The sequence below is a fragment of the Myotis davidii genome, unplaced genomic scaffold, assembly GCF_000327345.1.
Source record: "Myotis davidii unplaced genomic scaffold, ASM32734v1 scaffold289, whole genome shotgun sequence".
Lineage (NCBI taxonomy): Eukaryota > Metazoa > Chordata > Mammalia > Chiroptera > Vespertilionidae > Myotis > Myotis davidii.
This window is the reverse complement of record NW_006299717.1, coordinates 1,560,194-1,572,150: the sequence shown is the minus strand read 5'-3', so window position 1 is coordinate 1,572,150 and position 11,957 is coordinate 1,560,194. Positions and strand designations below refer to the sequence as shown.

Genomic DNA, 11,957 nt, shown 5'->3' with positions numbered 1-11,957 from the left:
GGTTTTGTTTAGCTGCTCTATGTGTTACAATGTTTCTAACTGCAGGCTCAGAGGCCGGCAAGGCAGGCGGGGAACGTTGGAGTCCTCCGTCATTGAAGCAAGCAAGCCTCATGTTCGCTTCCAGCTGCTTGGCTGCCGGCCGCCATCTTGGCTGGCAGTTAATTTGCATATCTCGCTGGTTAGCCAATGGGAAGGGTAGCGGTCGTATGCTAATTACCATGTTTCTCTTTTATTAGATAGGATACCTTTTTATATTGAGAAAAATCAGGGAAAATTCATATTAAACTGTTAACAGTGGTTGTCTCTGGGGAATGGGATTAAGGTGGCTTGGAGGGAAGGGCTTTCATTGTTACTTTATAAATTAAAAATGAAATTGAAGTTGGTGATAGAATTATGGATGATTTGATTTTTTTGGTCTTTCAGTATTTGTCAGATATTTTAAAATCCCCACATTATTGCTTATCTGCTCATCTAAAAAATGAAAATTAGAAAAATTCCATAATGTACTGAATTTTAATTTCTACCTCTATTACTCTGGAGAAATAATAAGAACCAATTAAACTTTCACTCTATCGTAAAAGAAAGGGCAGCTGGACGACGACAAAGGAGGAACGCAGAAAAGGAAGAGTACAGAGTGAGACAGAAAACATGTAAAAGTGAGAGCGAGAGAATAAGGGGGCAAAAAGAGATTCCCCTGCTCCTAACACTCTCAGAGCAGGACTAGCATTTCAAGGGTTCTCTCCACACCTGCCAGGAACTCTTCTCACCCTCCCCCAGGATCCAACATTATTGATTGGCTCAGGAAAATAGCTGAAACCATCCAGCAAAAAAGTCATGAATAGTCTGAGCATAAACTCATTGGGTTATGCTCTTCCTACAAACACTCTTGAATGTTTTCATTAATCTGGTACCAGTCTATAGAGTGTGTTTTCTTTAGTGAATTACCGGTATGTTTACCGGTAATAAACTTGCACTGTTTTATGTATATGTTTGATTACATACAGCCTTGTGACAGTTTTCCTGCATGTCATAAGCATTTGAATATAAATTAAAATGTTAAAATCAAATCTGATATTGTTTTACCTTTTATTTGGTGTGTGGAAGGTGTGCGGAAGAGGGGGTAGTCTTATACGGCGAGTATATAACAAACTCTGTATTTTGAGTGGAAATGTTAGGGGGTCGTCTTATACGCCCAGTCGTCTTATACGCCGGCAAATACGGTAGATTAAAAATGCCTTCCTCAGAAGATCTCACGGAGGAAGGCTTACTCCAGCGTGACCCATGATATTCACATGGATTCTCAATGCTCTAAAAGTGGCTTTGATGCAGCTCCTTGGAATCCTAAATATGAGCTCCAACTTGTGGAACTCAAGTTCCCTCCTGTACAGTCAGTTTGTACTTATCTGGGGATTGATAGGTTCTATGACAACACTTAGTAAAGCCTCTCCTGACTACTGACAGTTAGTTGACCTACCTTAGCACAGGAATGGTGTCTGCAATGAGAATTTAAGGCATCACTAGTAATGACTTTGAGTTTAGCCTTGTGAGCCACCAGACATTAAGGTTCAATATCCATAGACATTAAGAACAAGGTCAATAAGTAAGGAGAGTACACTCCATTCATAAAATATGATCTTTAATTTTTTAAAGTATTTGAGTTTCTTTTAAGAATATACTGATTACTTAAAATATACACACATATAGTTGTGTCAAATTATTTTTGAAAAATGATAAGGTATAAACTATTGACAAATATTAAACATAAAGCTGAAAAGTTCTGACTTAATAAAGAATGAATTCTTCAGCCCCGCCGTGTGGCTCAGAAGTTTAAGGTCAAACAATAAACCAGGAGTTCAGAGCTCAATTCCAGTCAGGGCACATGCCCGGACTCCAGGCTCAATCCCCAGCAGGGGGTGTGCAGAGACAGCTAATCACTGATGCTCTCTCATCACTGATGTTTCTATCCCTCTTTCCTTCTCCTTTCCTCTCTCTGAAATCAATAAAAACATATTTAAGAAATAAAAGAATGGACTCTTCAAAAAACACTAATAGTGAGTGAACCAAAAGTAAGAAATGGGAAAGAAACACCAAAGGTATGCAGAGGACAGAGGTTGGTAACAAATAATGACTAGAGCAAGGCCATTAGCAAGAGGAATCGGAGAGTGTTAGCGAGAACTCTTAACAGAATCTTCTTTTCTAGGCTCCTCGCTTCATCTACAGTGGCACTTTATATGTAAGATGGAATGCTCTACAAATTGTTATCAGTTCTATAAAATTCTCATCCAGTAGTAAATATTTATAAGAGATACACTTTCCTGTGTGATTCTAGGTGTTGCTATTTCATTGTCTTAGTTATTTCTGATTATAAAATTTAGACTGCAGTTTTCACTAGAGGGTAACTTGAATTTTTTTCTTAGCCATCAGCATCTCAATTTTAGATATCAAGTTTCCCATGCAAATCAATGACTTTAAGGATATAGACCAGGTGTGGGCAAACTTTTTGACTCGAGGGCCACAATGGGTTCTTAGACTGGACCGGAGTGCCGGAACAATAGCATGGATGGAGTGTTTGTGTGAGCTAATATAAATTCAAAGTAAACATCATTACATAAAAGGGTACGGTCTTTTTTTTTTTTTAGTTTTATTCATTTCAAACGGGCCGTAGTTTGCCCATGGCTGATATAGACCAATGGATTTATCAAAGATACATTATCATTCAGTGATGACTCCCTTTTAACTAACATTAGGTATAACTCAGAGTAATTAGAGCTCACCTTAACATTTATCACCCTGGAAATTAAGGGTTTGAGTAATAAACAATGGCTTCATATTAAGTACAATTTTTACATTAATTAAATGCATAAATATTTTGTCTAGTTTTAGTTCTAGTATAACTATGAAACAGTATCAGTAAATAGCTGTTTTATTTAGCCCTAGTCAATTTGGCTCGGTGGATAGAGCGTCGGCCCATAGACTGAAGGGTCAAAGATTAAATTCTGGTAAAGGGCATACCTTGGTTGCAGGTTCGATCCCTGGCCCTGATCAGGGCGCGTGCAGGAGGCAACCAATCAATGTGTCTCTCTCACATTGCTGTTTCTCGCTCTCTGTCTCTCCCCATCCCTCGCACACTCTCTAAAAATCAATGGAAAAATACGCTCGGGTAAGGATTAACAACAACAACAAAAACTTGTTTCTAATTTGGGGCTATCAAATGCTTGTCTTAGAGATCTGTTGAGTTACCTACAGGTCCTGGAACTAAGAGGTATTCAAGTTCATTAGAAAGTCCAGAGGACCTTCTGTCTGTACAATGAGAAGCCTATCTGCCAATGTATCAATTAAACTTCCATTAGTAATCAATGGTGAGAAGAAGGTGAAGGCAACAAAGACTCAGCCTAAGATATATTCTTGAGATCTTGGAAATTGGTGGATTGGGTACAGCCTAGCCCCGTGGTCGGCAAACTGCGGATCGTGAGCCACATGCGGCTGGCTCTTTGGCCCCTTGAGTGTGGCTCTTCCTAAGCCTTAGGAGTACCCTAATTAAGTTAATAACAATGTACCTACCTATATAGTTTAAGTTTAAAAATTTGGCTCTCAAAAGAAATTTCAGTCGTTGTACTGCTGATATTTGTCTCTGTTGACTAACGAGTTTGCTGACCACTGGCCTAGCCTGAGAAGCCTTCTAACCCTATAGTTCTAAAATGGTTTCTGAAGAAAAGTGATTTTCAAAAAATAACAAAAAGTCTACAAAAATGAAATTCTTATAGATGTCGAATGGAAGGATTGCTAGTATTTACTGTTATGCTATGTTACATATTTTTTGTTGTGTTATATATTTTATAGAGTGAAAAATACCAATGTTTCTACAAGTTAACTTGAATCTTCAGAAAGTATTACAGACTTACCGAAAATATTGGCACCTCGCTGCTAAAATTACCCGGTGGGCAGGAAAACGTTTCTTTTCCACAACAAATGTGACGTCACCATATTCTTCCCCAATCAACAAGGCACCGATATGTTCAGACAAAATGTGCACATGATCAATTTCCCCCACTGCAGTAAAGGGGCGAAGTGGGTGGCTGTTACTCATCTTGTAGAAGAGATAATAGTCGCTGATCTAACATGAAAAAGGGATGAAAGTTAGTGTGGGGGGGTGGAGGGGAGAATACATGTAAAAAATCACGTACCATAAACATAGCTAAATAAAAAATTAAACTACATACTTTAAAACACTCACATGAGAGAGGTTTCATCATTGTTGATATCTTCATTAACCCATTTACTGTGGGAAGCAATTCAGCCTGCTTCAATTAACACACTACCTTCACTGCCTTTTCACACTAGGAAAGCAAAAATAAATGCCAGGGTCCTCAAATACTAGCAGCACATAGAAATATCACAATCTAGAACTCTGTGCCAAATACAGGTCCCTTACTTCTCAGTATCTAAGGAAAAAGAAAATCAACCACCAGAAGAACTCTTTTAGCACAGAGAGATTTAATAAGGTGGGTATAACTAAATAACCTCAGCAGAAATGCATTCAGGCACAGATCTATTCTAGACCTAAATCACAAGAAGAATAAACTAAATCATCATATTTCAAATATTTTCAAAGGTTTGAGTCTAAAAATCATCTTAAATATTTTCTAAAAAATACCAATCTTCTGTATTCACAAAAATAACGACATTTATTAAAGAAAATTTATAGCAAGCATCTTAATCCCACTCAAAAAAGGAATAACCCCAAATATTTTTCTCAAGACTAACTTCTAGCCCAAACCTCCAGCTCTAATGATCACATCACCTAGGGGCTACCGGGGCATCATTATATTTAATCTCATTTACAGGCACTTCCTGTAATGCCTTTCAACATGTTAACTGAAAATCAAAAAGCCAAAACTTAATGAACATCTTCACGTGAGAAAAGAAAGTTACGTGCTTTGAAGTTAAAAATGTTTATATTCTTAAATCTCTAATGTATTTGCAGGTATTGCTTTTCAGTTACAAGTAACCTTGGAAGTGGATGAGAGCCTTCACCAGCATCCAGGGGCCGAGGTGGAGATGTGGTCCATAGATCAGTGGTGAGTCAACTACCCTCTGCTGCACCAGAGACTAGGGGAATTGAGCCAGATATGCTCTCTCCACTAGCCCTCCACACCTTCCAGAACTTTCCACATGGACCAGGAAGGATTGAAGGTTAAGCCACTCCTAATCTTTAAACTTTCACATCCAAACCCATTATTAGCAAAGTGTATTAAAAATGGTATTTATCCCCAGAGACTGCAGTGGGAGAGCCTCCTGATCCAAGTTCCCCAGTCACCTGCTACTCCATGACCATCCCCAACAGAGGGAGCAACAGCGAGGACTTGATGTAGGGGAACATGGAGGATGTGAGTTAGGCAAACGGACACCCACCCCACGTAAGTAAACAAATATGGTCCCCCATATTAGGAACATCAGAGGGTTAGCAGCAGACACCTCAATGCCAAGGCAAATCCCTTTCCCCCAAGTGCAACCTCCACTGGAAAGCCCTAAAAACAGAATCATCTCCAGTCACCTGTGCATGAAAGGCCAAATTCAGCTTAAGAGGATCAACTTAAGGAGTGTCAGTAAATCATGTGTGACACAACAGTCTACCACAGGAATTGGCAAACTTTCTGCAGAGTCAGAGAGTAAGTATTTTGGGGCTCTACAGGCTATAAAGTCTCTGTTACAATATTATTCAACTAAAAGCAGCCACCGACAGTAAGTAAATAAGTGAGCATGGCTATGTTCCAATAATCCAGCCAGGAGAAGGCTGTTTTTAACCTTCAGGCCATAGTTTGCCAATCCCTGCTCTAACATATGATCAAGGGTTGACTGTAAACTAGACAAAGGTTCAAACTGTTTTAGTTTTGGTTTTGGTTTCTGGCTAGATTACACAACCAATGTTCAAAATAACATGGTCATTTCCTATATCAGCCATAAAATTCTGAAAATGACTTGGACCTGATTTTAAAATCCCATTCCTCTTCAACACAAACTCTCACATCACTATCTAATAAAGAGTATCCAAAAAAAAACTTTATACACACCTTGAATAATTATAAAAGCAGTATTTATTAAAATACATTTCATTTTCAAAACTGAGTCATCAGCTGTTCAAGTGTGTATACCTTTTTTTGGTACACCCTGTATTTCCCTCAATGAAGGTGCATGACTCTGAACAAAACTGACACTCTTCTGGCTGAAAAGATGCAATGCACACACAGACATACCTCAGTTGCAGTCCACCACAACAAAGTGAGTACTGCAATAAAACAAATTGTAATCATTTTGCTGGTGGAAGTTCTTGCCTTTAATTTGTAAAAAATGCAACATATATGAAGCACAATAAAGAGAATTGTAATAAAATGAGGTGTGCCTGTACCCAGTAAATATATTCTCTATTTTAACATTCTCTTATACCATAAGTAAGATTCAAAGGATTAACTAAATGACTCTTGATGCACAATAATTAGTTTTTGGTTAACTAGCTCAAAAGTAAATGTATAATTCTTCAATTGATACATAATAAACATTAATACTACATATGTAAATATCATAGGTTCTCTAGATCTGTACTTCTTAGTCATAGAATTTCATTTTGCTAAATTTACATTTTTATTATGCTTTTCCAACTAAAGACATAAAGCTAATATTGCCGGGTATAGAAAACAGCCATTTAGTATGGAATAAACATAATTTTTATTGGCATATAGAAAGAATTTTAATTAGACAAGATTTTCAATGAGCTTGCCACATATTGGATTCACATGGGGAGCTTAAGAAGAAAAGAAAAAGATGATTGAGCCCCACCCATCAGAGATTCTGACTTGATTGGTCAAGTCACTTTTCTGACTTGATTCTAATGAGCAACCTGGAAAAGAGCCACTGAGCAACTCTGTTGTAGATTCACAACCCTCACTCAGGTGATAAATATACAAGTAAAATACCAGCTGAGAAAGTTCATTTTTAGGATATGATTTCATTTTGAGGTGTGTTTTTTTTTAATATATTTTTATTAACTTCAGAGAGGAAGGAAGAGCGAAAGATAGAAACATCAATGATGAGAGAGAATCATTGACTGGCTGCCTCCTGCACGCTCCCCACTGGGAATCGAGCCCACAACCTGGGCGTGTGCCCTTGACCAGAATCAAACCTCGGACCCTTTAGTCCACAGGTCAACGCTGTCCACTGAGCCAAACAAACTAGGGCTCCTGGATGTGAGGGCGATCTGGCTGCGACATCTGTCACCCCATTGATCGCCAGGGTTGATTCGCCTGATCTGGCTGGCTGGGCGGGTGTCCCCCTCCTCCCTCACTGATCCATGTGCGTCCCTCCCGAGGCTGCGGAGGCTGAGCGCTCGGTTGAGGAGGACGATCTCCGCCCCCCCCACACACCCCCGAGGAGGGGACCGGTCTTCAGTCGGTGGTGTACGAGTGGCTGCGCTCCCCTGCTGGAACCTCCAAACAAGCTCTCAAACTAGGGCTCCATTTTGGGTTTTATTGCAAAGAGGCAAATGGTGCTAACAAGTTACCACTGTGACAGCTTGTATGCAGGAAATACTTTCACCTAATGCTGTAGCTTATCTACAAAGTCACAGTTTGTGTCCACAGCTTGCTTTTTTTTAAAAAAAAGCATGTTTTAGAAACAACACACCAGTAAGTTTAATTTTTTAAATTATCTATTTTAATTAGCTGGATAATATTGGAAAAATTTTAACTTTGCAAAACTGTTTATTGATTTGTTTCTTAAGCTTTGAAACTTATTCTGTCACTAATGACTTGGTGATCTTTGACAAATTTTCTAGCTTCCATGAGATTGTTTCCACACTTGTAATGACATGGTTACATTAGGCGTTTTTTAAGTATTATTTTTTAACTCTGCCACTACTTTTTATTATCACTGTTTTGGGCTTGCATATAAGAAATGGACTCTCATGACTCAGCTTATGGCCATGCTCATGCTGTTATTTATTAAAGCAAAAGAATACAGAGCAAAATTTAAAAAAGCACATGGGGTGAAGGCCCTCAGACGTGAGGGTCCTCTCCCAATGGAGTAACATTGGATGTGCTTAATTCCCCCACAAAGCGGTGACAGCACTAGTTAAATGTTGCTAACCAGGAAGCTTACTAGAGACTCAATAACCAGGGTGTTTTACAGGAGGCTGTTAGTGTAGGTAGCCCTTGCCTTGCCTGTATCTAAATTCCAGACTGCAAGAAGGAAAGCAGCATTCAACATAAACCACACTGCTTTTACAAACAGTTTAAATGAGCCACTCTTATCAATTAATGGCAGGAACCCTTCTAAAATCCAAGTTTCCAGATACCAAGTAAGGGACAACTTTGCAAGCAGGCCTTTCTAAGGATAAAAGTTCAATCCTGCTATGTTGACTGTTTTTGTATAGCTCCAGAAACCAGAAGATCTAACAATGTTTGCAAAAGCACTGAAAACAAGAGTCTAAGAACCTATCTGATGCACTTACTAGTACTTACTCTTAGATTTGGATAGGAGAATTATACTAAGAAAATAACCTACCCCACCTACCCAAATGTATTCCTGGTCCCTGACTTGGCAGTATGCCAGATCCAAACAGTTTTAAGGACAGATTTCTTCAAAACTTTAAAGATCACATAATTCCAACTATTCCTGTGCATTAGAGAAAAAAATAGTTTTCTGCTTCTTCTTATGAAGCCAATGTAACACAAAGATGTGACCACAACCACACACTCAAAAATCAGTATAAATGAAAAAAAAAACCCTATGTAAAATATTGGAAAATAGAATTAATCAGGATTCATGACAAAGTGGGTCAATTCCAAAAGGATGAAGAATATTAGGAAAAAGAATTGTCATCAAATTACAAGGTCGAAGGAGAAAAGTAATATAAATAGCTCAAAAAGGGTTAAAATAACTTTTTATACAATCTAATCTAATAAAAGAGAAACATGTAAATGGACCGTACTTCCGCTACACCTACAAGCCACGCCCACCAGCCAATCAGGAGCAAATATACAAATTAACCCAACTAAGATGGCGCCGGCCATTGAGCTGGAGTGAGTAGGAGGCTTAGGTTGCCCCTGGCAATGGAGGAAGCCAAGTTTCCCACCTGCCTTGCTAGCCCTGAGCTCCACCCAAGGCTACAAAGTTTCAATTATAAAAGATAAATAAGCCCCAGATACCTGCTTCCAGCCGGCATGGCCCCCGCTCAAGGAGGGGCTGGGAGCCTCCATTGCCAGGGACAACCCAGGCTTTCGGGACCTGGGCTCTGCTCAAGGCTACAAAGTTTCAATTACAGACGATAAATAAGTCCCAGATACCTGCTTCCAGCCTGGGGCCATAGCCAGCCTGAAAACGGCCATCAGCCCCTCACACAAGCTGGCCAGGCACCCCAGTAGGGACCCCCACCGTGAAGGGGGTGTGACCAGCCTGAAAACGGCCCTCAGTCCCTCACCCAGGATGACTAGGCACACCAGCGGGACCTCCCCCAACCCTGAAGTAGCTGTGGCTAGCCTGAAAATAGCCCTCAGCCCGTCACCCAGGCTGGCCCGGCACCCCAGCAGGACACCCACCCTGATCCAGGACACCCTTCAGGGCAAACCAGGTGGCCCCCACCCATGCACCAGGCTCCTATTCTGAGAGGGCACAGGCCAGGCTGAGGGAGCCCCCCTCTCCTCCCCCGAGTGCACAAATTTTTGTGCACCAGGCCTCTAGTCATTAGTAAGTTTATTACCTACATACACAGTCTATCTGTAACAGATGTATCTGATTAATAATAAAACACTAGAAACATTCCTACATAAAGTTCAGAAATAAGATAAGGATGTCTACTCTTATCACTATATAATTTTCAGGAACAAAACACAATGCAATTAAGAAAACCAAGTTAAAGCTAAATTGATGAGGAAACAAAGAGGCAAAATAATTACTATTGCTGATAATCTGCCCACATGAAATATACATGAAAATCAACTAAAAAGATATGAGAGAAAATAAGGAAGGTTCACTAAGGTGACCACATAAAATTATTACATGATTATAGTACCTTTCTAGGTCAAAACAACCATCTATAAAATTAGAAAAAAATTACAATTTATAATTTCAAAACACATGTAATAGCCAGAAATAAACTCGTAGAACATGTAAAGAAAATTATAAGACTCGAGTGAGGAATTTAAAAAGATAAATGAAGAGACATACATTGTTTAGAGACAGAAAGATACAATGTGGTAAAGAGACCAATGACCCCTAAATCACCACACATATTTAATATTTTATTGTACTTTATATTGTGAACAAAAACAATCCTTTAGTAACAGAAATCAAAATTCAACCAAACATTCTTTGTAGAGATACACAGTTAGAAACCAATAATTTGACAAATGGGAACACGTATTAGAAAAGTAAGAATGAGAAGTCATTATTTTATATTTATCAAGACGTTTTGCTAAGCTGGCACAGTTCTAATAAATAGAGGATTAAAAGTAATCCTTATCAGAACTACAATAGAGCTTTTAAAGCAAATTGGGTTAAATGAGTTCATCTGGAAGAATAATTATGTATTTTTGGTATATTTTCGGGGGGGGAAAAGCAATAAGAGGGACCAGCTTACTAAATAAGAAAGCAAATCACATATTAAGCAATTAAAGCAATGTCCTGTTAGAGACACAGGTCACTGGAAAATATTAATCCAGAAATATACACAAGTATTATCCTAATTTCAGACAGGAAATTGAAACACAGACAATATTAGGCAACTTGTCCAAGGCCACAGACAATAAATAGTAGATTCGAACCAAGCTGGTCAGGGTCCTGAACTTACAAGAGTTAAGTTGTCATGACATGGAAGTAATCAGAAATGATTCTAACTCAGATTCCTAGACCTACCAACTAGCTCCTCAGACCAGCAATTCTCAAACTCTTTTTGATACACCATATTTAAACCAGGGAAAATATGTTGTGGGTGATATGAATAAAGTGTCATTTTTCAAACCAACTTTTGGAGAATAGATATACATCTGCTCCTATAATATGGGAGGGATAATTCATATTTTAACTGCAATTTAAACTCTAGTAACTGAAAAATTACAGACCAAGAATATTGTTAGTACAAACATGCATCAGTAAACACTGCAGGGTTAACTGAACAACCTACAACCAATTAAATTGATAATAATAAGTCTAAATAGTATTTATAATAAAAAAAATAGAAACAACAAAAAGCACAACCAACTCAACACGCAATGATGATATGCATCTTTCTAAAAATGCAAAATAATTCAATCTTATGCATTTTCACATGTGGAATTGGAGCTTTGCAACATTGCTACAGACTGCATAGTAGTAGCCAGACTTCTTAGAACACTAAATCAGAATCCTTTATAAATTCCAGCATTATACTGAGGTGAATTTATAAATGCTACATTTTGCATACCCTTAATACTTCACTTGATTGGTTATTAGTAAGATGCCAAAGGTTGGATATCTACACTAATAAAAGAGAAAAATGGTAATTGGCGTACGACTGCTACCCTTTTCATTGGCTAATCAGCGAGATATGCAAATTAACTGTCAGCCAAGATGGCAGCGGCAGCCAGGCAGCTTGAAACTAACATGAGGCTTGGTTGCCTCAGTGAAGGAGGACTCCAACTTTCCCCCACGGGCTTCAGCCAGCCGGACCGCACCATTGTATCAAATATAGACGGTAAACAAAGGCCAGAAACCTGTTTTCAGCAGCCGAGGCCTCAGAGCTAAAGCTAGCCCAGAATAAAAAAAAAGAAAAAAAGGAGCGGTTGGGAACTTCAGTCCCAGCCTGAAAACAGCCCTCAGTCCCTTACCCAGACTGGCCAGGCACCCCAGTGGGGGCCCCCACCCTGAAGGGTGTGTGACCAGCTGCAAACACCCATCATCCCCTCACCCAGGCTGGCCAGGCACCCCAG

General features: G+C 39.1%; 1 protein-coding gene across 2 annotated transcripts in view; it reads right to left on the bottom strand.

Moving 5' to 3' along the window:
* Window positions 1–11,957, bottom strand: part of BTBD9 (BTB (POZ) domain containing 9) — a 444,722-nt gene that overhangs the window by 388,577 nt on the left and 44,188 nt on the right. For both annotated transcript variants that reach the window (XM_006775885.2, XM_006775884.2), the window contains exon 2: window positions 3,903–4,114. In XM_006775885.2, coding sequence (XP_006775948.1) covers window positions 3,903–4,087 — 185 coding nt within the window. In that variant the 5' untranslated portion in view covers window positions 4,088–4,114. The remainder of the gene's footprint in view (window positions 1–3,902; window positions 4,115–11,957) is intronic.